The sequence below is a fragment of the Enoplosus armatus genome, chromosome 13, assembly GCF_043641665.1.
Source record: "Enoplosus armatus isolate fEnoArm2 chromosome 13, fEnoArm2.hap1, whole genome shotgun sequence".
Classification (NCBI taxonomy): Eukaryota; Metazoa; Chordata; class Actinopteri; order Centrarchiformes; family Enoplosidae; genus Enoplosus; species Enoplosus armatus.
This window is the reverse complement of record NC_092192.1, coordinates 16164333-16189356: the sequence shown is the minus strand read 5'-3', so window position 1 is coordinate 16189356 and position 25024 is coordinate 16164333. Positions and strand designations below refer to the sequence as shown.

At 44.4% G+C, this 25024-nt stretch overlaps 1 protein-coding gene across 3 annotated transcripts in view; it reads left to right on the top strand.

Annotated features, from left to right (window-relative positions):
* The window catches only part of LOC139294933 (cell adhesion molecule DSCAML1-like), a 49885-nt gene that overhangs the window by 24417 nt on the left and 444 nt on the right, over positions 1-25024 (top strand). For 2 of the 3 annotated variants that reach the window (XM_070916938.1, XM_070916939.1), the window contains 29 exons: positions 5296-5442; positions 5533-5811; positions 7123-7398; positions 7783-8079; positions 8637-8909; positions 9756-10040; positions 10210-10329; positions 10437-10613; positions 11185-11384; positions 12256-12352; positions 12481-12609; positions 12690-12857; positions 12982-13052; positions 13550-13790; positions 14873-15058; positions 15788-15943; positions 17660-17799; positions 20057-20210; positions 20845-20962; positions 21090-21253; positions 21347-21445; positions 21791-21979; positions 22274-22561; positions 22647-22802; positions 22942-22972; positions 23105-23223; positions 23331-23483; positions 23719-23919; positions 24122-24433. In XM_070916938.1, coding sequence (XP_070773039.1) covers positions 5296-5442; positions 5533-5811; positions 7123-7398; positions 7783-8079; positions 8637-8909; positions 9756-10040; positions 10210-10329; positions 10437-10613; positions 11185-11384; positions 12256-12352; positions 12481-12609; positions 12690-12857; positions 12982-13052; positions 13550-13790; positions 14873-15058; positions 15788-15943; positions 17660-17799; positions 20057-20210; positions 20845-20962; positions 21090-21253; positions 21347-21445; positions 21791-21979; positions 22274-22561; positions 22647-22802; positions 22942-22972; positions 23105-23223; positions 23331-23483; positions 23719-23919; positions 24122-24433 — 5226 coding nt within the window. The remainder of the gene's footprint in view (positions 1-5295; positions 5443-5532; positions 5812-7122; positions 7399-7782; positions 8080-8636; positions 8910-9755; positions 10041-10209; positions 10330-10436; positions 10614-11184; positions 11385-12255; positions 12353-12480; positions 12610-12689; positions 12858-12981; positions 13053-13549; positions 13791-14872; positions 15059-15787; positions 15944-17659; positions 17800-20056; positions 20211-20844; positions 20963-21089; positions 21254-21346; positions 21446-21790; positions 21980-22273; positions 22562-22646; positions 22803-22941; positions 22973-23104; positions 23224-23330; positions 23484-23718; positions 23920-24121; positions 24434-25024) is intronic. The other variant, XM_070916937.1, reaches the window with a different exon arrangement.

Genomic DNA, 25024 nt, shown 5'->3' with positions numbered 1-25024 from the left:
TTTAGTTTAGAGGGTAAGACACCTTCCCAACAATGGATTTTTGGTTCACATTTTAGAGCAACCGTACACATCGCACAAATTACACCATCTCTTATTTTATGTTCACTCTTCATGCACAACCCTGCAAAATGTGTCTCCACAAACAGCAGCAGACATACTGTACGTCTATGTGTAACAGAATATGTGATGCGTATGAGTGTAATCAGAAAGGTAACCGTTTGAATGAGCTTTTTGAGCCAATTTCCCTCTGATCTTCTAACTTCAGACCACATCTCTTTAATGGATAAACATGTGCTGTGGGCGTCTATCTGAAGATTTTATACTGTTGTCAGTTTGTGGAGGAGTGAAACCTCTGACCCGCTGCTGCTTTGGCACATTTTCCCCTTGTGCTAGCTTATAGTCGTCATAATGAGCAGTGAAAATACACTAACCTTCATTTAACTGGGAGAGCCCTTCAAGGCAAGAAGGAACCACTGCCTTTGACCATCAACAGTGTTGAGTAAGACGGAGGCTCCAGGGATCAGATTGTAGTGATCTGCCAGAAGGAAAACAGGGATGTGAGTTCGATAGCTCATTAGCCTTTTCCAAACTGATTAGATATGGGGTCCATACTGGGAACTCCCACAGGGAGTTACTGAGTTTTATTTTTTTTGTACACAGGAAAAGCTGCATTTCAGACAGGTTGGTGTCATAAGATAATTCCTGCTAAGAGAGGATAAAGGTTGCCTCCTAAAATAGACTAGTCTAGTGTGGAAATGTGCCCCTCTAAAGCATGTAGGTCAGATTCACTTCCAAGTGCTAAATTAGTTTCCTGTTGAGGACAGAGAAGTCCAACTTATTTCTGAACTGCACATAAAACTGCCAATGAACAGGCTCCATGTCATTTCAGCTGACTTTCAGTGGGTAGGTGAGAGAAAACATCTTTGTCCTGAAGGTTTAAATAAGATCCTTTTTATTATCCTTATTTTGTGGCACAGAATTTGACTAAACTGCCTCTGAAACAACCAAACTTCGGATTGAGACACTAAATAAATGTGTGTTATGTTGTATGTTTTTTGGGAAAATATTTGTGATTGGATACAAAACCCACTTGCATCCAAAAAGCTATATTTAGCGAATTCTTATTGATGCTATTTTTTCCCTTTCATTTCACTGACATCTACCACCAATTCACCATTATGATTTTTGCAGTGGCGGGAACACTGTTCCGTCCTTGATGATTGTAAACACATTGTGCTTTAATAATTGCTGAAAGTACACTGAAAACCGTAGCAGGATGGCAATGAGAAGACCCTAGCAACAGTAGGAGGATGAAGAAAGCGTGAGAGTGGGAGGGAGGGGGAAAGATGCAGAACATCAATAAATAATGGCCCCACTGAGGAGGTGGAAATATGGGCCTCGTTATCTTTGCGCCGACGCCTTCATTTGCATGTGAGAAAATGAGGCTGCTACGAACTTGCGCACACACTCATGGACCCACACGGGCTACAGTATATATCCTATTTATAGACTCTCTGTTATGCTTTTATTTTTTTCTATTCTCTCTCGCACATTCATACTTCCATTATTTTCCCTTTTCTTTCCTCCTCTTTGGAATTTGTCATAGCAGCAGGTCCGGCCTGTTGTGTGACTGCGAGGCCGCGGGCATTTTGTTGGATTAAAAAATATAAAGCGAAAGCAAACCCTTATCATACAAGAGAGGTTCACTAAGGACATACAGTGAGATTAATTTGAGTAATGCCACTTTATTTTTTACATTACATACATGTAAATATAGCAAACAGTTGGAGTACATGCTGTGTGTCTAGCTGCCCAGTGGAGCAACTGATCCATCGCAAGGGCAGATTTGAAATGCCTTGCTCATGTGTTTCACTCATTTACTGCAGCCGTTCAGCTGGTCTGTGGATTTGAATCAGCTTCAAATAAATATGTGTTACCTAAATCATAAGGGTAGATACATATAGGATTACAATTGTCTATGTGTACTATTGTGAGGTCTCAGGTGAACATAGTAAAAGCAGCTATTATTGAAATGGCTCTATGAATTCAAATATAATAAAAATAATCTTTTTTTATGAATAGGAAAAAATTATCTGATCAAAATTTCTAAAATGTATCATTAAAATATCGTGTTTTTTTGTTTTTAACTGTATATTTAACTAATTTAATTTAATTAATTAATTTTAATTATTTTAATTTTACACATTTGATAGTTTCAGTTTTTTCCAGTCCAAAATACACATTATTTTCCAGATTCAGCACTTATAAGTAAAGATTAAAATAGTCCCCCTCTGGACCCCATCTGCATCAGGAATACATGAACAATTATGCTCATTTTTTTCCATGAATGGGTCTCATTGAGACTCTGCCCGAACTCATACAAAATCCAACAATGTTGACATCCTCTAGGCAATACAGCTTCTTTCAAAAAGCTTCTTTCTGGGTGAAAGAACTCTTTAAAGAACTATTCATAGTTGATGAAAAATACTTAAACCTCTAAATGGTTCCTTCAGAGGTTTTTCCAGGATCCGTGAGTGCTTCCATTTTTTGCCTAATGGTCTTTTTTCTTTCTCAGTTCATGGTGCTAAACAAAAAGCTCATATGATAGTAGCTATCAAAAGATAACTATTAAAACATGGGTGAACACACCAGAAAAAGTCCCTCCTGAATTTGCTCAGTCTCTGTAGTTTTTGGTGAAGGTCTTTCATGAAGAAACCACACACACCATTTGGATGTACTTTTTTTGTTGTAAAGAACTAAATGTCAGCAGTTTCCTCTGTTGCTTAGCAGGAAGGTGTTATGGGTGCAATCCCAACTGGGGCCTATCTCTGTGGTGTTTGTGTATAAAACTGTCATAACCTTAGAGAGAGAGTTTAGCATTATAGTATCATGTGAATGAGGCACAATTGAGAAAAAAATTACGAAACACTAACAACCGTTTTCTACACGGAGCGCCTGCATGCATGCATGTCTGCATGTTTTGCTGCAGCTGTGTGTGTGTGTGTGTGTGTGTGTGTGTGTGTGTGTGAGATGTACATTAGCTCTGTTTCTCGTTATCTAGTCAAGTCAGCATGAATAAAAGCTGAGGGAGCACAGTGATTTAGTAATTAATATTTTACTCTGTCTGCCACTCTGCATAGAGACTGAGAGAGAGAGAGTGAGAGAGAGTGAGAGAGAGTGAGAGAGAGTGAGAGAGAGAGAGAGAGAGAGTGAGAGAGAGAGAGTGAGAGAGAGTGAGAGAGAGAGAGAGAGGGTTCACACAAAGAAATGAAGAGAGTCGACTAAAGATAAACTGATTCTGTGTACAAGCCACTCAGTTAAGGGACAGACTGGGGGTGAAAAATGGCCCTGGACTTTTTGACTCAGGCCGGCCTAAAAACATTTGGCTGCATCGGCCTCAAAGGACTTCTTCTTCCTCTTTTCAGCACCACCTTCACGTTTCTTCTCTTTTTGTTTGTCCATCTTGCTTCACTCCATTCATCCATGCAATGTCACCATTTAACAGAGATGGGGAAAGGGGCGGAGCCCAGGTAAAGTTAGAATGAACTGGACAAAAAATAATTGGTTGGGAGAGAGAGGCTGACAGATGTAATACCTAACCGCAGTGGGCCGGCAGCCCTCTCACCTGGGCCAGTCAGCCACACAGCACTTAGTTATTTTTATTTAAGCGGGGCCTGGGTTATTTAAGAATATGTATATATTTATGTTGCATCGGCCCCAATTGTCAAGCGGCCTGCCGGGAAAACTCCTGGTACTCTCAATGGCTAGTGCAACTAAGGGAAATAATGTGTTGTGCATTGTGTAATCAGTGTTGTTTATGAGGAGTCGCTGCAGACGGGATGAATTCCGTCCCCTGCTGAAGACAGAAAGTCTGGCTTTGACAGATCCAGCTCTCTCTCTCACTCTCTCTCTCTCTCTCTCTCTCTCTTTGTGTCTCTCTCTCTCTCTCTCTCTGTGTCTCTGTGTCCCTGCCTATGTCAGAGTGTTGTGACAGGCGAGTCGTCGGTGTTGTGGGAGTAGCAGTCTTAAAGTGCTCATTATCCTGTAAGGCTTCATTCTGGGGGGCAAACAAAGGCTGCTGTGAAATTGCAGCCTGTGCCTCCTCTCGGGTCATGCAGTATATTCCATGCAAACACATGCACAGTCCATAACTGCTACCTTCCATATTCCTGCTCAGCCCTCTGCAAGACCTCGACAAACACAGTCCTTGTAGATAAAATATTGATACTGATAAACACGCAGGTGCACCTCAATGCAGCCAATCCAGCTGCTGGCCCATAGTAGATGCTAAAATGAATGAAATAGTATGGCTTCATTAATGTGATGTATTTGTTTTTGTAACGGGATGTTGGGGGCGGGACATTAGACAGTGAGGGCTCAACCTCGTCTTTTGATTGTGGAGAGAAAGGCAGTAATTTGATAGAACGGACAGATTACACACATTAGCATGAGGTCACGAATGAAGGAAGTCGTTAAAGTGCCTATTTCGTGGGATATTTAAAAACGAGCCTTTCATCAAAATGTAAGTCAGAGCTTCAGATGAAGTTAACCAATGTTTGAGTTTACTTTAAAATGTACACCTATATCGCCCTTGATTCATGAGATATATTGATCTATACAGAGGTTTTCAGTGGAGAATCTGTCAGATGTTTGTACCTCAGGTGTAATCATGATGTTTGTGAATTAGGTCCATGGAATTCATGAAACTAAAAAAACAAATACGAACAGAAAGTGACAGACGGCGTTCAAGACAAAATATGTTAAACAGGGAATATCTGGACTTTCTTCCCTCTACCTCCAATTGGTTGACACAGCATGAGAACTTGGGGTTATCTACACAACGAGGTTCTCTGAGTAGTATTAAAATGTGCACAGGCTGCTTTCATCACACAGTGGCCCACTTGATCTCTGGTCTTCCATTTTTGTTGCCACACTTGAAAGGGAGAACATTTAGAGAGTTTGGCGATGGCAGTGTGGTGCATAAGAGTTTTACATTGTGTGTCGAGGGACAGTAAATCTGCCTCTGCTCTGTCTATGGGTGGTGTAAGTGACCGCTATGTGTCCTCCAGGCCTTGAAAGAGTGCCAGGTTTTGGGAGGCAACATTATTAGGCAGGTAGTGCCAACTGTTCAGGCAGCTGTTTGTTCTTAGCACAATACGGTTTTTGCAATGAGCACAATGGATTGTACGAGAACGATCATCTTAGTACAGGTTTTTAACTGGATGTTTGTGTCTGTCAGCAGTTTTATCCTTTGAGGAAATTAACGTCAGTCTTTACTGAATGTGTCTTCCCCAGGTAACAGGTTCTCCCTGACCTCCTTTGGGGCTCTTTACATCTCTGATGTTCAGAAGGAGGATGCCCTCTCCACGTACCGGTGCATCACCAAACATAAATACAGCGGCGAGACGCGCCAAAGCAATGGAGCCAGGCTCTCTGTAATGGGTGAGCATCTTGGTGTTGTCTGTTTACTCATGTTAGTCTGACATATCTCTTTGTTTTGACCAAAAAAATAACCGTATCTCTGCCCTCCAGACCCCAACGAGTCCTCACCCACCATCCTGGACAGTTTCCAAGCAGGGGAGGTGCACGCAGGCCAGAGTATCGAGCTCCCCTGCACAGCGGGAGGTTACCCCAGCCCCACCGTGCGCTGGCTGAAAGATGGTCGCCCGCTGCCCTCGGATGCCCGCTGGACACGGCGTTTGACAGGGCTGACCATCAGTGACCTGAGGCAGGAGGACAGTGGCAGCTACGCATGCGAGGTCACCAACAGTTTTGGCTCAAAGGAGGTGTCTGGACAGCTTCACGTTATAGGTGTGTGAGCACTACAGACTACACAGACACACACACATTCGCAAACGACCCGACAGACTCCCACGCTGTCTTCTCGGTGAATCAGCCTGCCAGACGGACACATCCATAAACTCCTCTCCCCCTTTGGTTTGAGGCACACATATGAGTCGCACCAAGAGTGTGTCTGTAACAAACATGTGTGTGAGCTGTATGATGCCCCGTCATATCAGGTCTGAAAAAGAGAGACAGGGCAATAATTCACTGAGACTGAATCCGTAACACAGCTGCCAGCACCATTCACCATCAGAGAGAAGGAGGGTGAGGAAGACATATATAAATATGAGGGTTCACAGAGGGGACGATCAGACATCCAGACAGTGCTGGAATGACATTATCTACAATGTAATAACAAGATAATAAGAGAGGCGGAGATAAATGTACATTGTGTAAAGTATACAAAGAAACAAAGAGCAGGAGAAGGCGAGACAGAGGGAGAGAATAGAGAGGCGGTAGGCTTTGCCAGTGGGCACATCATGGCAGCACACTCTGTGACTCTGACAGGGTGGGTGGGGGCGGGGGGGTTGGGAGGCACAGAGATGCCCCCCAGCACACACCACCAGCTGCCTTATTGCTCACTGACATTTTTGCACACACACACACACACACATACATACGCACTCTCTCTCTCACACACACACAAAAACAGACAGACACACTTACACACACAAGTGGACAGAGATGTGAAGAGATATCTCCAGCTGCTTTTTTAATGAGTGCGTCGAACTGATTGAGTCACCACCGCTGATTGTGCTCCCTCTCTCTCTTTCTCCCCGTCTCTCTCTCTGAATGTAAACGCCTACTGTATGCATGAGTCACATTTTACATCCAGTGGGATGATTTTAGAAATGGACATATTTATAAAGGATTTAAGAAATAAGTTAAATTCGCTGAGTATAATTTAAATATTTACTCACAAATCTGGCTACACAAAATGCATTTTTATCTGATGGGTTATAACTGGTTTGTGAATCCTTAATTAGTTATTAACCAATAACAACTAATTACCCTTAAACACCTTTTATATTTATGATTTACTGTATAGTGGTATCGGAAAATTCTATAATCTTTGCATTTTTCACAAAAAAATCAAAAACATACTTCATAATAATTATGATTTTATTTATATAGAAGTTTTATAAATCGAGATACAAATGCCTTTACAGTAAAACAGACAAAACAAAATACATAAATCAAAAGACAGAAAATGTATCTCTTGTATGAGTTTTATTAATGCGTCTGTGTTCTAACAAACAACATGTGTCCTTCTCTCAGATCCACTTCGAGTGACCTTGTCCCCCAAGAATCTGAAAACTGGCATCAGTAGCACACTGTTCTTCACCTGCACTGTGGAGGGCTCTCCAGAATACACCATCACCTGGTACAGCAACACAGAGCCCATCGTCCCCGACCAGCACATCTCCATCCAGGGACAACACAACGACACCCTGCAGATCACCGCAGCACAGAAGTTCCACTCCGGGGCCTACCAGTGCTTCGCCTCCCGAAAGGGCCACACTGCTCAGGACTTTTCCATTATTCTGCTAGAGGGTATGTGGACAGAGACTGCCAGGGAACTAAACAGATTCTGTATAAACAGGGATGCAGCAGACATTTTATTACTGCACTGTAACAGCAAAATGACAGGAAACCATGGTCTTTAAATTTAAAGCTTTTATTTTTACTGTTGACTTTTACTATTTTTCTGAATACTGGTACATAAAGTGTTTACCATTGCAAATGTAATAGATAGATGCATAAATGGGACACCAGAGAGCTGTTTGTCATTGAGCAAATACACAAAAGCATTTGGCTTTAAAAATGCAGCATCTAAATCCAAGTTGCTGAACATGCTGCTCATCTGTCAAGACTTCTCACCACTCTGTCTTTACGTCCCACTCTGTTTTTCATCTTTCTCTCTCTGTCTCCTCTCAGATGGTACTCCTCGTATTGTGTCTTCCTTCAGCGAGCGGGTGGTGAACCCCGGCGAACCTTTCTCCCTCATGTGTGCAGCCAAAGGAGCCCCGCCACCCTCCATCACCTGGACGCTGGACGACGAGCCCGTGGTGCGAGACTCCACCTACAAGACCAGCCAGTATACCCTGTCAGACGGCCTGACCGTGTCGCACGTCAACGTCAGCAGCCCGCTCATTCGAGATGGGGGAGTGTATCGTTGCGTCGCACGCAACTCGGCCGGTAGCGCCGAGTACCAAGCGCGCATAAACGTAAGAGGTGCCTGTCTGCTTTTCAATATAAATGCACTCTACACCTGACTCCATACAAACATACACGGGCTAGTGAGAGGAATAGAGCACTTTGCATTTCACATACAGTTGCATCTATCTATCTACCTGTCTATCTACCTGTCTATCTATCTATCTATCTATCTATCTATCTATCTATCTATCTATCTATCTATCTATCTATCTATCTATCTATCTATCTATCTATCTATCTGTCTATCTGTCTGTCTGTCTGTCTATCTGAAGGTAATTTAGAAAAATACATACAATCACTTAGATACACAGAATATCTGATTAGACTAAAATCAACAAATATCCTCAATCAGATTTTAGTAAAGGGAGCATAACTAACCTCCCTGTCCACCTGTCAATTTGCCCCAATCACTCTATCCCTCAACCTTTATCTCTTCACCTCCTGTCTCTGTGGCTGCTCCCTTACTCTGCCATGACTTCCCTCACCTCATCTGCCCCTCTCTCCGACCTCTGTGTCTCTCTCTCTCTGTCTCCTCCCTCCATCCCCTCCCCCTCTCTTCCCTGTGTCTCCAGGTCCACCCCGAATCAGACCCATGCGGGACATCACCGCAGTGGCCGGCAGGAACACCTACATAACATGCCGTGTGATTGGCTACCCGTATTATTCCATCAAGTGGCTGAAGGACGGCATGCAGCTCCCTGATAATCATCGTCAAGTGGTGTTCGAGAACGGCACCCTGAGGCTGACGGACGTGCAGAAGGGCGCGGACGAGGGCACCTACTTGTGTAGCGTTCTGATCCAACCCCAGGTGTCAATCAACCAGACCGTTCATGTCACAGTCAAAGGTTAGCACAAAGAGAAGAATGGATTCAAAGGGATGAAATTGCACGGGGCAATATTTTAGGTGAAAATACACCCATCTATAGAGATAGAGAGATCATCATCTACCTGACTGGGATATACTGTGGTTTCACCCTATTTTCCCAAAAGAGGAAAGAGAAAATGTCTCTTAAAACAGTACTGAACAGTAGCTGAAATCCTCAACATTAGTTCTTTTAGTTCCTTTATTTTCCCTTTAGAAAAAAGGAACAACAGACTGGTCTGGTTGGTAAAATAAATGGCCGCACATTTGTGCAGTTTAAAGATGTTAGCAAAAGAGATTTCTGCCAATTGGAGACACCAGTGTTCAAAGTTGTGCAGTGCAGCTCTACAGTAATGCTTCATACAGAGGTAGATGGTGTTTTAGGACAGATTTATGTTTCAGTGTGCGTCTATATTTTGTTTAGTCTGTGAGTGGGGTAACGATGGTAGCAGGGCAGCTGCAGAGGTGTTTAAGGGTGTGTGCGTGTGCCTGCGTGTGAGTGTGTCTCTGATTTAATTAGATGAATAATAATGAAGCCTAGATTAAATCCCCCAGATGTCTCAGCTGTAGTACCCCCACCCCAACCTCCATTACTATGGCAACAGAATGACTTCCTCCTGCCAATTGGACTCTAACCAGAGCAGCTATTATGGGCTGCAGGAGATGGGGGCTGAGGGGGAGTGGGGTGGGGTGGGGTAGTGGGGCTCACTGGCCAATGACCTTCTCTCTCTCTCCCAGCATTGCTCCAGATGGCCACACTGCCGCTCTTCCACGTCTATCGCTGCTTTTATTCCACTGACTCTCTGCACTCTTCCTCTCTCCCCCCCAGTGCCGCCCCTTATACAGCCCTTCGATATCCCCTCTACCTCAGTGGGGAAGCTCATGTACATTGCCTGTGTGGTGTCATCTGGGGACATGCCCATACGCATCACCTGGCACAAAGACGGCCAGCTCATCGTGCCAGGCTCCGCCTCTGGCGTCGCAATAGAGACCAAAGAGTTCATGAGCTCCCTGCAAATCTCCAAGGTGACACTGAAGCACAACGGAAACTACACCTGCATCGCCAGCAACGCCGCCGCCACCGTCAGCTGGGAAAGACAGTTGATTGTTACCGGTGAGGGAATGAGAAAAGGGAGAATGGCATGATGATGAATTAGGTCAGATCAGATGTGATATCTAATGTGCAGAGGGAGCTTAGAATTGTACATGTTATTTTAGGAACACTAAGTAAGACTTTCTTTTAGTTCTTGCATTTAGGTTAATCACATCTTTTTGTTTCTCAGTGCCACCACGTTTCGTCGTGCAACCCAACAATCAGGATTGTATCTATGGCAAAGCTGGAGTTCTCAACTGCTCTGTGGAGGGTTATCCACCTCCAAAAGTCATGTGGAAACATGCCAAAGGTAAAATCTGCACATCATCCCGACATCATCTCCTACATCGCAATAACAAGATCACATGAACAAGAATACAATTAAGGCAGTAACATTTACTGTGTTGTGTGGTGCAGGTGTAGGAAACCCTCAGCAGTACCACCCAGTCCCCCTAACTGGCCGTATCCAGATCATGTCAAACGGCTCTCTGCTCATCCGACACGTGCTTGAGGACGACCGAGGGTACTACCTCTGTCAGGCCTCCAACGGAGTGGGCTCAGACATCAGTAAGAGCATGATCCTCACTGTCAAGAGTAAGTGTCAATCATACTCTCTTTGGCTTGAACACACTTCCTTTCATAGCCATATGTCATGGATTGCACACCTTCTGTATACAAAGGCAAGCCTTAGCTTTTTGGAGGGGAATCAGCTCTTCTAAGTTGCCCCAGGCTAGTGTGGCCTGTACTGAACCTAACAAAACCATGTCTCCGTCCTGTGCATCCTTAACTGGGGATATCTTTGCTATTGATTGGTGTGTTCCGGCAGCCGGTCTGTGTGCTCCTGAATGTTTGGTGGGGAAAGGGGCTGATGAATTAGTGATGAAAACAAAACCGCAGGAACCCCTTCAATCAATAATCTATGTCTGAGGAAAGGAGGTGGAAAAGAATCAGGAGTAGAAGAAGAAGGCAGAAAGGGAGGAGGTAGCGTAGGAGGGCCAGCGGGGCTTGAAGCGTGAAATGAAAATGGAGAACGAAGTGTAGAAATAGAGATGTCTATACATCCGTAATATATCCTCGGTTTCCAATACCACATCCCTGTTCCCCCGTCTCATTACTCCATATAATACCATCCGTCACACTCACATGTATCTGTGATTCTGCTCAGTTCCCGCCATGATCACCAGCCACCCCAACACCACCATGGCGAGGAAGGGCCAGACCAAGGAGCTGAACTGCACAGCACGGGGCGAGCAGCCCATCATCATCCGCTGGGAGAGGGGAGACACCGTCATCGACGCCGAGAGAAACCCCCGTTACTCCATCACCATCAACAAGAAGGGGGACGAAGTCATCTCTACCCTTAAGGTCAGATACAGAATACAAAACACAGCAGACCCTGAACTCAGCATAATGCCCTCACACCAACACTGAGAAGGATTGTTTGATGCTGTCAAGAGAATATAGAGCTAAGAGTAATGAAAATAAGTTATTTGGCCTGAACTTTTATTTCTGTAAAATACATTTTTCCAGTGTTTCCTGAAGTGTTCATTTTTCAAAAACACAAGGCAGATCAAGTCACTAATGCTACGTAATGTCTCTCAGTTCTTAACTTGAAGCATAAGTTTGACATTTTGGGGAAATACACTTCTTCACATTATTGCCTAGAGTGAGGGAAGATCTATACCGCTCTCATACCTGTCTGGTATGTCTAAGGCTGCAGCAAGCAGTCGCTTATCCTAGCTTACAGCTTGCCTAGCTCTGTCCAAAGGTAGCAGCCTACCAGCACCTCTAAAGCTCACTACTGTAATTAAGATGTTATCTCTCATTATCTCATTTGTTTAGTCAGCTTTGAGGAGCTGGTTGGAGTATTTTCTTTGACTTCAGACAGAGCCAGGCTAGCTGTTCCCCCTGTTTCCAGTCTTTATGTTAAGCAAAGCTAACTGGCTCCTGGCTGTATTTAATATTCATATTTAATGTACAGACATGAGAGTGGTATTAGTCTTCTCATCTAACTCTTGCCAAGAAAGTGGAAAAGTGTATTTCCCAAAATGTCAAACTATTCCTTCAAGTGTCTACATTATGAAATTTAGTTTACATATATTTCATCAAAAAGAGGTGAAATGACCTGGCTTCACACATTCAGGATTTAGGGCTCATTATTGGTTTAATTGTATTATTTGGGGGGTGGGGTAGTGGGGCACATTGTAACATTTCCTGTTTGTGTTGACGCTCACAGCTGAACCCAGCCGAGCGAGGAGATTCTGTCTTCTTCTCCTGCCACGCCATCAACTCCTATGGAGAGGGTCGAGGGCTCATCCAACTCACTGTGCAAGGTATCTCTACCACACACTGTGCACGTCTCACAAACATTACATTAAGCTCATAACACAGGACATGTGGTTATGTAAAGAACATTGCTGGAGAACAGCACTCACCTCCTCTCTCTCACACATACACACAGAACCACCAGATCCCCCTGAACTGGAAGTGAGGGAGGTGAAGGACAGGAGCATGAACCTGCGCTGGATCCAAAGGTTTGATGGAAACAGCATCATCACCAGCTATGACATCGAGTACAAGAACAAGTCAGGTAAGTGTCCTGAATTTAAATATTCCTGTCAGATTTTGTTAAGATGTTTTGTTAACAAACTCTTTTTTTGTATTTGACAGACTCCTGGGATCACATGTACACAACCAGGAACATCTCACCCACCAACAACCAGGCCAATATTGTAGAGCTGCATCCGGCATGTGTGTACAGCATCCGCATGTACTCCTACAACAAGATTGGCCGCAGCCTTCCCAGCAAAGAGCTCACAATCAGTACTGAGGAAGCACGTGAGTGATTGTTTTCTCCTCTAGAAATCACACTTGTCTATATTTTCTCTGTCTGCTTTTCTTTTTCTCTGTATGGAATGGGACTTTGAACATTGACGGTAACACTTAGTTTTAATATCTACAGCGCCTGACGGGCCGCCGATGGATGTAATCCTCCAACCGATGACATCTCAGAGCATACGGGTCACATGGAGGGTAAAATCACTACTATGTGTATTATTATATAGTGCTCATTTCTGATTACCTGAGTTGCAGTGTAAAGTAAAATGCCCAGTGAACACATACGTCTGTCTGCACAGTGAACTGAACTACAACAGTTAATTTAAATATTAATACTCAAACCAAAGAGACCACTCATTTGCCCTGAAAATTGAATATATGTCCTGCAAGCCTAAACGTTTAATTTGTTAATATATTGCATTGTAACAAGCTTGATTATTAATAGTTGTATTTTTAAACAAAATTAAGGGTTACAGGTGCAATTTCTTAAGCTTTTGCTGTTGAACAAGCATGTACTCAAACTGCTTAATTATTTAAAAAAATGACAAAAGTTGAGCCACTTCCTCATATAACCAACAAAGGAGGCCAAAGAATTCTGAGCTAACAAATCGACAGTGTTGAAAGTATCACTAACAGTAATGCAAACACACACATGCACTTGATATGAACTACTATCACCTCATTCCTTTCAGGCTCCTAAGAAGGAGCTGCAGAACGGGGTGATCCGAGGCTACCAGATCGGCTACAGAGAGAACGGTCCAGGCAGCAACGGCCAGTACAGCATAGTGGAGATGAAAGCTACAGGGGACAGTGAAGTGTACACCTTGGACAACCTAAAGAAGTTTGCCCAGTACGGGGTAGTGGTCCAGGCCTTCAACAGAGCTGGGACGGGCCCCTCCAGTACTGAGATCAACGCCACCACATTGGAAGATGGTAGGACAGCCTGGAGAGAAGGATGGAAGACAGCGTAGGCAACTAGATGAAGGAAAAGGAGTGTAGACACAACTGAGAGATGGGCTGCTAGACTCAGTGTAGGAGAGAGTGTGGGAGGACATGGCGGGAAGAGAAAGAAATTAAAAGATCCATAAAGCATATTTGTCAAAGAGAATAGAGAATAGAGTCAAATGCAGCAACTGGATGGCAGACACACAAATTAACGCCGCTAACATAGATATATAAACACACATGCACACACACTCACACTCCAAAAAAAATGGTAGAAATGGATTTGCAGCACATCCCCCATTCTTCCTTCGACTTTAATTAGCACCCTCATTAGGCTGGTAGAGAGCGAGAGAGGAACAAGGAACTCCATTACTCTCTAAATGTCTGCCCACTCTGCCTCTTTTCTCTCTTCCTCTGCTTTATCTTCCTCTTCCTCCCATTGGTTCCCTCCGCTTCTTCCTCATCCGTCCTCTGTTTATTTCTTATATTTCTCTGACTGCTGCTGATCCTTTCTTTTATACAGAACTATATGGAGCCTCCATGTATGTGTGGACAGTAATGATAGACACCCTGATCATGGTAGCAGTAACAGTGATGGTAATTGTCCACATAGGTAGTCTGAAGCTGCTCCTACAACTGCAATTACCTTAAAGATGAACATTGTCTTCCTTCTGATTTTACCCTCCACGTCTCTGCTCACCCCGTTCTCCTCATCTGCATTTTAACCCCTTAAGGTGTAGCTGTTTTACTATTCATGTTGCTCCCTCTCAGTGCTCTTCCCCCCCTCCACACCTCCTCCCCTTCTCTCCTCCGTGCTCTAAAAGCTAGCACTGAACAAGGAGCCACTGAGAGCTAATTTGAGCTTATTTGACTGATTTGTTTCAGCAGAGATTGCCTGTGGGTTGTTGGTGTTGAGTAGTCATTAATTATCAGTGTTTCAGCCGCCATGCTAGATCAGTCAGGTTGTCTTAGCGACAGAGGATTTTTGACAAGTAGAAATCATTAAAACAACCTCACAACTCACATGTTTGAACCATGCAGCACTAACACTCGCCCCCTGCTCTCCCCAGTGCCCAGTGAGCCTCCGCAGAACGTGCGAGCCATCTCTGTGACGTCGGACGAGGCGGTGATCACGTGGGCAGAGCCTCCACGGCTGACACTGCACGGTGTGCTGAAAGGCTACCGGGTTGTGTTTTGGTCCCTCTTCCCTGACGGAGGTGGGTGCTGTGGGGGCCAGGCCCAGTGGCCAATGCAGAGTAATTATCACCTATCTCATTCTAAACCTTAACAACCCCCACCCACCTGCCTCTCTGTCAGTATTGTGAGTCAGAATGTGTTAATGTATGTCCGCACCTTCCTCATGAAGCACTTCCTGTTCCTGTGTATCTTTGAATTTGTCTGTGTTTGCCCGTGTTTTTGTGTCTTTTGATGTTTAACACCCCCAATATTGATGGTTGTAGATTACAGTACAGTAGTTGAGTGTGTTTGTGCTCCTGTGTCTGTTCAATCCTGTTTCCTAAAATGTTCATATTCTACTAATTTGCATTAGCAAATGTGTTTGGTGGGAAATGACGGCTGAAGATATTAAGATGATAGCAACAAAAGCACAATTAGCATTTTTATGTTATGTTTAGGCTTCTAAAGCACTCTGTTAAGGTTAGGGTAAAACTTTGGAGTGAGACGGGACACGTTGACTTTTTCAATATTTAACAAAACCACAATCTTCTCTAAACTAAGTGCTTTAGTAGCCTTTAAACCTGATAACGAAACAAAACATGGGCCACAGCACACAAATCCTGGTCTCTGCTTTAAAGTTTTGTGCTTTGTATAACCAACCATCCACCCGGACAGCCTCCCCATGACTGCTGCCTTGTGATACAGGCAGAAATCACATTTCCTCCAAAACACATTTAACAAAGCACGTTAGTAATATATAAATGTATTTTTTGCGCTCTAAAACTATGTTCCCCTCCTGTGCTCCTCAGAATGGGGAGAGATGCAGAATATCACCACCACCCGCGAACAGGTGGAGCTGCGAGGGCTGGAGAAGTTCACCAACTACAGTGTTCAAGTGCTGGCCTACACACAAGCTGGAGATGGGGTCCGCAGCAACGTCCTGTATATCCAAACCCGCGAGGACCGTGAGTGTACACACAAACTATGTCACTATATTTTAGGACAATCCGAATAAAGGAAAGCATGAACTATGCTTGCACAGTAATTGGGGTCAGGGTAAAGGGGATCTGAAGATGGGAGCGGGATGTATAAAATGGTGCTGGGCTTTATCTCAAAACCATGACAAAAGCTCATTTATGCTGGGAAGCTCCATTAGCAGTGCTAATGAGAATTAAGAGGCTTTGGGTCCACGGCTCAGGGCTGAGGGAGGGCTGGCGGGAGACACTGAGTGGAGAGGAGGGGTGCTCTCTCTGAGCATATAGCATCCAGGAGTCAGCCATCAGCCCGGGCCTGCGTCCTCTCCACCAGCCCTCTTGCCATAGGCATAGGGATTAACTCCACTTGGATTAGAGAGAATTAATTTTGTGCTTACACCATTGGAGGTGGGATTACAGCCGGATCCATGTCTCTTTATAAAGGAGAGAGAGAAGGAGGGGCCTGGGGGTTGAAGATGGAAAGATAGAAAGCTGATCACAGAACCTATTGTTGACTGACAAAACAAATAAGGCATCCCAAAAAAAAGACATAATAGAAATATTGTTGCCAAGATTTTTTTTTTCTGAGCCAGTTTAAAGTCGACTGCTAGACTTGCATTCTCTGTGTATTTGGTTGAACGTATTAGGCCTTTACTGTGACACATCCTCCTCTCATTGGCTGATTGGCACAGTAATGTATAATATATTCATGTAGGTGGGGATGTTCGCTCAGCACCATTGTGCCTTGCTTCCTCATCATCACACAGTCTGTCTGTCTGGAGTCCTGGGCAGATTTTGGGCACCAGATGGGACTTAACTCCCCCCCCCTCCCACTGCCACTCCTACTTTGACATGGAGGTCCAGTTATGATAATGATGACTGCCTCCTCTGCCCCTCCCTAACACCACCACCATCATCACTCCCCCAGGAACTGCACTTATCATTCTCGCCATTCTTTCATCCCCGCCTCCCTCTTTTAAAACCTCCCTCGCTACATCTATCTTTTTTGAGTTTGTGTTGTTTTTATCCCTGCTCATGTAATGTGCAGGATGAAGGGGTCCGAGGGCATGGGCTGGTTGAATGACTGGATCGGGGGGCCTCACATGAAAGAGAAAGAGGGATTGGGGGTTGGATTTTACACTGTGGTAGCCACCTTCTGTAGACCCCAGATGAGGCCCACTGTCAAGTGCAAGTTATATTTATGGCGGGGATTGAATGGGCTTGACACTGTGAACCCTATACTGTAAAGGCAACGTGACAAAAGCATTATTGTTCACCTTTCACAGTCTCCAGTGTCCTGATGTGTTTTTTGTAAAGTGTGCATCCATTTCAAACCCTTCTTACGCCTTTAGATGGTAATGAGAGTATTAAGTGGTGTTCAGTGTCAAGCTGAAGTGGCTAGCAGAGGATCAGACACTAGTGTCTAATCTGTTTGTGCGTTTGAGAGTTAAGAGAACGCTGGGTGTCACGGAGTCAGAACTGCTGACCAACGTCTGACTGAACATATGTCACCACTGTCCACCCAAAGGGAGTCCTTCCAAGTCCTCCGCGAGCGGCTTAGTGCGGGATAAGACTAGCAATCTGCAAACAAGCCTGCTCACTTTAATAGGCGTCCAACACCCAGCATGTGTACGCACACACACTCAAAAACACACATGGGGGCACACGCATGCTGGCTTTGCTGATGTTCCTATGTGTTTTTTATAGTTCCTGGTCCACCAGCTGGCATCAAGGCAGTTCCCTCCTCTCCGAGCAGTGTGGTTGTGTCCTGGTTGCCCCCTCACAAACCAAACGGCGTTATCCGCAAGTACACCATCTACTGCTCCAGTCCCGGGTCTGGGCAGCCGGTAAGTCCTTCTTCTGTGGGTGTGACTCATATGGGGCCAGTCGAAAAAACGTTCCAGGTGATTGAGAGGCGAGGAATTTATGAACTTGATAAAAATCTAGCAGTGGAAATAATTAATTTGTAACCACTATTATTAATTGAGCCTGTACGTGTGTGTGTGTATCTTTGCGCGTGTCTCTCTTTCACTGCATTTGCACCATCGCTTTATTTCCTGCCCTCCCAGATGAACAGATGAGGTTGTCTTGGCAACGTGATGAGACGTAGATATGCAAATGAAGCAGAGAACAAGCTCACACATGCACACTGCCGCATAAGAAACACACACACACACACACCCAGACACACACAGACATCACATTTCAACATTTTCTATTTATACATGCATGTGCGGCATTTCAGTTGTGGTTAGATCATGTGCACACAAACACCAGCACACAGTGAAATCTGATATCTAGAATCTCACTTTCTTATTATTCACAAATACTCCTCCCTCTCTGTGCATGAGTGCCATGTAAATGAGCATGGGCAGGGAGGAGAGAGGGAGGGGGAAAGGAGGTTGAGAGAGAGAAAGAGAAACACCATTAGAGGTAGGGAGAGACCGAGGGGGGAATGAGAGAAAAAGAGAGTGAGAGACAGGCTGGGAAGAAGGGAGGAGCAGAGGAGGGTATCAGTCACATCGAGATGAGAGTGCTTTTGTCCGTCTTTTCATTATCTCCCTGTATCACTCCCTGGATCACCACAACACCACCGCTATGCTGGAGGAATTTTCGAACGCACCCCCTACACACACACACACACACACACACACATACACACACACACACACACACACACACACACACACACACACATATCCTCCCTCCTCCCTCCCTCTCTCTGTCCCTCCATCCTCTCCTCTTCACTGAGCTAGACAGAGAGGGATAGAGGAAAAGAGGGAAAAGCAAATGGTGAAGGAACTGAAGATGAACACTGAGAGATGAACAGATTAAAGAGATAGAACAGAGGATCGACTTGAGAGAAGACCGTGTTTTTGTGCGCACGCTGGCATGTGTGTGTGTGTGTGTGTGTGTGTGTGCCTGCAGGTGTATGTGTGAATATCTTCTCAAAGATGTGTTTGTAGGAAAAATATCCACAGGAACACATCATTTAATCCAGCATTGGAGGCTAAAATGTGATTTTTCTTAACCTGATAGGGAAATCCATGCATTTCTGTATTTCTCATGTACAGTTTTTCTCAAATATTTAACTGCTTAATGCTTAACAGTTCTGAGACACTGTTACATTTCTCAAAACATTAAATGCAATTACCACATTGATTTATACCGTCTAGCACAACACTTGATGTGTCCTGCAAAAGGCCGTCACTCAAAGAACAGGAGTATAAATAAAAAAGTAGAAAAACATCTGAATGATTAAATTAAAATAAAGCAATAATGCTACAAAAGAATATGAATACATATACATATGTAGTTACATATATCGTGTTTAAGGTCAACCAAAGAGAGCAAAATTAATTCTAAAATGACTTAATTACACTTAATGTGTAAAGAAATGTAATCAATGCAATCAATAAATTAAAACTTACAGAATAGAAATTGCCCTGCAAACTCAGGAAATTGAAACACCTAGATATGTGAGTCAGATCATTGATGGCTTTTATCTCGAAGAACACAAGCTGTGCTGATATGTTGATCTATAAAATTTTAAATAAATGAAATAATGTGTGTGGCTTTCCCCTCCTTGCACTGTATGTTTTCTTTCAGTTCTGAATTATTTTCAGACACCGAAATGTTTCTGAACAATCTCCAAAGAAGGAAAACTGCTTTATAAACAATCATCATGCCATAGGCCTTTTTCACGGGGGACATTTTGACATGACACAGTAGGAAAAGCTCAGGTGTAAATAATATTAATGATGGCTGGATTCCATTTCTATTCATGCTGGCTCACTGTCACACTGTCATGACTTACTGGGACTCTTTAATGTTATTCAAGCTATCGTTAATGTTAGTAACACTTGTGCTTTTCCTACAATGACAAGTTAAAATGTCTGCCGTGAAAAAGACTGATGACAGAAACTTCACCTCTTTTTTTTTTCCAAGACTTAAAATGAGTGCTGTGTCTCAATACACATTTGAGATATATAACCTGTAACACCTCTTTAGACTGAGTTTCTAGTACCAGAGCTGCCACCAAGCCTGTCGTGTCACCGTGTCATCAAAGTTTTCTAACATGACATTGCGTGCCTTCTGTCCCAGGCGCCCAGTGAGTACGAGGCCAACCCAGAGATGCTCTTCTACCGTATCACGCACCTTTCCCGTGGTAAACAATACCACATCTGGGCTGCGGCTGTGACAACTGCAGGCCGAGGCAACATCAGCTCAAAGGTCACAGTGGAGCCTGCTGGGAAAGGTAGGTCTTCCAGGCGAGCCCGTAGTGGAGGAGAAGGGTAAAGAGATCCCTGTAAAGGTTATGAGGGAGAGCGCTCTAAAGATGACTATGAAACGGCAACATGATCTCCTGTACACGGATCACTTTCATCACTCTCTCTGCTTCTCTCTCTGCCCGCTCTGTCGGTTATTGATTGACAGCCGTTGTATTGATTGAGTAGCGGCTATGTTGCAAGAAATGCTGTTGTTAATTATGTGGTGATGAACAGGGCCTATCCAGTAAAATGACCCTTGGGGAGAGAGGTAGCAGGCGAGAATCAATAGAGGGGAGGATCTATGGAGAGAAGATAGACTGAAACTAAGAGGTTAGAGGAGGGGCTACGCTAAAACACTACGCTACAGCTTTTTATTCCCTCAGCAGTGAGTAAAAGCCTTTTCCCTTCGGCAAACAGCAGAGGCGGGCAGTTAGACATCTGAAAGTACGAAGAAAGACTTTGAGAGAAAGAGATGCCGAAGCAGTTTTTGTTTGTCTTGGTGTATCTATCATGATCTATGTGTCAGTGTGTGTGTGTGTGTGTGTGTGTGTGTGTGTGTGTGTCAAAGATTCAATTTAATCACTTTATTTTCTGTGTGCGTGTGTGTGTGTGTGTGTGCAGTCCCGGCTAAGATCCTGTCCTTTGGGGGCACGGTGACCACACCCTGGATGAAGGAAGTGCGTCTGCCCTGCAGCTCAGTGGGAGAACCCGCCCCCTCAATTAAATGGACCAAAGACAGGTCAGCACTCATCATATACCACTTACATGTCAACGCCATGACTGACTCAGACAGATACTGCCGCTTGTGAGAGAAACAATAACTCCGGGGTGAGATTAACATCTGTAACCTGTCTGTACTTTGTCAGCGAGGACTCTGCCATCCCAGTTACAGCAGACAGTCAGCGGCAGATCTTATCCAACGGCACGCTCGTGCTACGCTCAGTAAAAGCCGAGGATTCTGGGTACTACACCTGTACGGCCACTAACACTCTGGGCTTTGACACCATCATAGTCAATCTGGTGGTGCAAGGTAAGAAGAAACAGAAGACGTGTTTGAGTTGGGCTGACCGGTGGAGGACTTGTTGTGATGTTTCTGCTCTGTTGTCTCTGTGTGTACATCCAGTTCCTCCTGATCAGCCTCGTCTGACGGTCTCCACCACCTCCACCTCCTCCATCACCCTGGCTTGGATCCCTGGGGACAATGGGGGAAGCTCCATCAGAGGTACACTCCTGGGAAGACTTTCTGTGAACAAAGAAACACCTGCCCACCTTGCAGCTGTCTCCTTCTATTCATCCAGACCATCTAGCTGATTTTGTGACAGATCTTTTTCAGTGTGCTTCACCCTCTTGCTATCACTTGTACTAATGCTGCACATTACAGTGTAAACAATGTTTCTGGGTGAGAAAAAAAATGGAAATGATTGTAGCTGATTGTTGCCCCCTGGTGTCCAACAGATGTAGCAGCAGCAAGGATCTTCCACAGTCTGAAATGTCTTGGGTTTACAGTTGTTGTTGTTGTTCTTAACTCCTTGTGTTTGACATGAAGCTGCGCTGTGTGCTTCTGCAGGATTCGTACTGCAGTATTCTGTGGACAACACGGAGGAATGGAGGGATGTGTTCATCAGCTCCAGTGAACGTTCCTTCAGGTTGGACAATCTGCGCTGTGGAACCTGGTACAAGGTCAAGTTGGCCGCCAAGAACAGCGTGGGCTCAGGGCGCATCAGTGAGATCATTGAGGCTAAGACGCATGGAAGAGGTGAGGGGTGGAAGCAAAAGTGTTGTGGGCCTGAAAAGGGATTAAACACACTGTAACTCTGGGGCCTCAAAACAGAATAAAATTGTTTTCGTTAATTTTTCATTTCAGATGTATCAGGAAATCTAAATCTAGGTTTGACCTTCATCATGAATTAAATCCTAATGTGAAAGAGTACCTGTAATGATAGTATTCTTCCCAGATGTATCCCAGATGATACCATATTGCTTTGTTGGCATTACCACATTATCCTCCTAACCTCCTGTTGTTCTGTGTCTTTGCCGCTGTTCTTTACAGAACCAGTGTTCAATAAGGATCAGCCTCTGCTCACCCACATCAACTCCACTCATGCGGGGCTCAACCTGCAGGGCTGGACCAGCGGCGGCTGCCCCATCACTGACATGATGCTGGACTTTAGGCCCAAAGGAACGTGGGCCTGGCAGAGCCTCAAGGCCAACTCCACCACTCAGCTCTTCCTCAGTGAGCTGCGCGAGGCCACCTGGTATGAGCTCAAAATGAAGGCCTGCAACAGTGCTGGGTGTGGCAACCAGAGCTCCCAGTTTGCCACCACGGACTATGATGGCAGTAAGTGTATCATACATCTTGTCATCTATACCTCTTGCTCTTTTTCTGTATTAAATATGTTCTTCCTTCCTTCTTGTCCCCACAGGTACAATCCCTCCCATTAAATCAGCTCGTGGAGAAGGGGATGACGTGAAGAAGCTGTTCTCCATCGGCTCTCCCGTCATCCTGGTTACTCTGGGTGTTGCTTTGCTCTTCATAGTCCGCAAGAAACGCAAGGAGAAGAGGCTTAAACGACTTAGAGGTGAGAGAACGAAGAAGAGAGTTCAGAGAGAGAGATCAGTGTTAGTGTATGTAATGGATTAATATAACATAGAGTGACAAGTTGAAACGGTTATCTTCACAGCCAACTATAATCTAATTAAGATATTGTCTTCTTATAGATGCTAAGAGCCTCGCTGAGATGCTTATCAGGTAAGAGCCAGCTTTTATGGCCACAGTTTTAGTTTTTATGACTGCTGCATAGAAGAAGCAATATTTCACATAGGTTAACCTCATAAGAGGCACCAGTCTGACTATATGTGTCATTTCCGTGTGTGTGTGCAGCAAGAACAATCGCAGTATAGACACTCCAGTTAAGGGCCCTCCTCAAGGACCAAGGCTCCACATTGACATCCCACGTGTTCAGCTACTCATTGAGGACAAGGAAGGCATCAAACAGATAGGCATGTGGCTGCACTCGACAACAACACAAACTATCATAAACAGTGTAATTTTCTAGCAGCTTATATTTGATCATTTATATTTGTTCCTCATCTCTTGCCTGCAACAGGGGAGGACAAGGCAGCGGTGCCAGTGACAGACACTGAGTTCAGCCAATCAGTGAATCCGCAGAACTTCTGTACAGGCGTGTCTCTGCACCACCAGGCCCTTATCCAGAATTCAGGGCCTTTGATTGACATGTCGGACATCCGCCCAGGCACAAGTGAGTTTGTTTTTCTTTTCAAATAAAGATTTTTGCTATACATTTCGCAGATTGAGCCAATAAATCCAGGCGAAAGCTTTGATCTCTTTTTGAATTGCACTTCCACTTACATCTACTTCAGTCTTGAAGATTATGAGAGTGTAAAGACAGCATCTAGTCTTCTTGACAATCAATAAGTGGATACACAGTCTTTGTACTACCAAGCTGTTCTCTGATCACTGTGACGTCTCTTCAGACCCCGTGTCTAGGAAGAGTATAAAATCAGCCCACAGCTCCAGGAACAGATATTCCAGCCAGTGGACGCTGAGCCGGCCGAGCCAGAGCCAGTCGACGGCCTCGGCACGAACTCTGACGTCAGACTGGCGGACGATGGGCTCTCATGGCATCACCGCCACGGAGAGTGACAGCTACAGCGCCAGCCTCTCGCAAGACACAGGTGAGTCAATCCCAGCCAGTACCACTGACATAATGACACTGTTGCTCTTATGTACTAGTAATGCTCTTTCTTTCCATGTTTTAAAACATTTCCTCCTTTAACCTCCACACCTTAACTAACACTGCCTTCCCAAATATCTTGTCTTCTGTCTATTAATAATATAATAATATATGACTGAGGAAATTATTATTTGTTTTTCCAGATAAGGGTCGCAACAGCATGGTGTCGACCGAGAGCGCCTCCTCCACTTACGAGGAGCTGGCCAGGGCCTACGAGCACGCCAAGCTGGAGGAGCACCTTCAGCATGCCAAGTTCACCATTACAGAGTGTTTCATCTCCGACAGCTCGTCTGACCAAATGACCACAGGTACCAATGACCCGGCAGACAGCATGACCTCCCTCAGCACGCCGTCTGAACCGGGCATCTGCCGCTTCACTGCCTCACCGCCCAAACCGCAGGACTATGACCGCGGTAAGAATGTGGCTGTGCCCATTCCCCACCGCGCCAACAAAAGTAAGTATGAAAAGATGAGAGCCACGCAGAGACAATTCTGCATGAATACCTGCTTTGTCTTGAGTTATAATACTTTTATACTTATACTTCTATAATTTATATATATACTAGACTGCTAAACCAAAAGTAGTTATCTTTTTTACAGTGACTTAAAATGGGAATTGACAAAAGGGCACCTGAAAAGCACAAAAACATAAACTGGGATAAACTGGACTCTGTGTTCATTAGACAATAATTTGGCAGATAAATAGGTAAATCCCATTTAAAGCCAGGGAATGACTCTGTCACCATGAATGATCCACATTGAATCAGAAACTATTTTATACCATTCAATAACTCATCCCAGACAGTCGGCTGGGATGAGTTATTATACACAAGGAGGCAAGGAGTTACGTTTCCTGGCTGATATGTCGATCACTCCAAGGCTTAGTTTCTGGCCCCACACACAAAGAATCAAATCAAAACCATCAAGTCATCAATGTGTTATAATGTAGAAAGAAAAGTGTCATTTATATGCAATAATTAATTTAAGCAGTTAAAATTTAATTCAAAATGTCCTCATTGTATGGTCTTATCCTGACTCATCTCTTG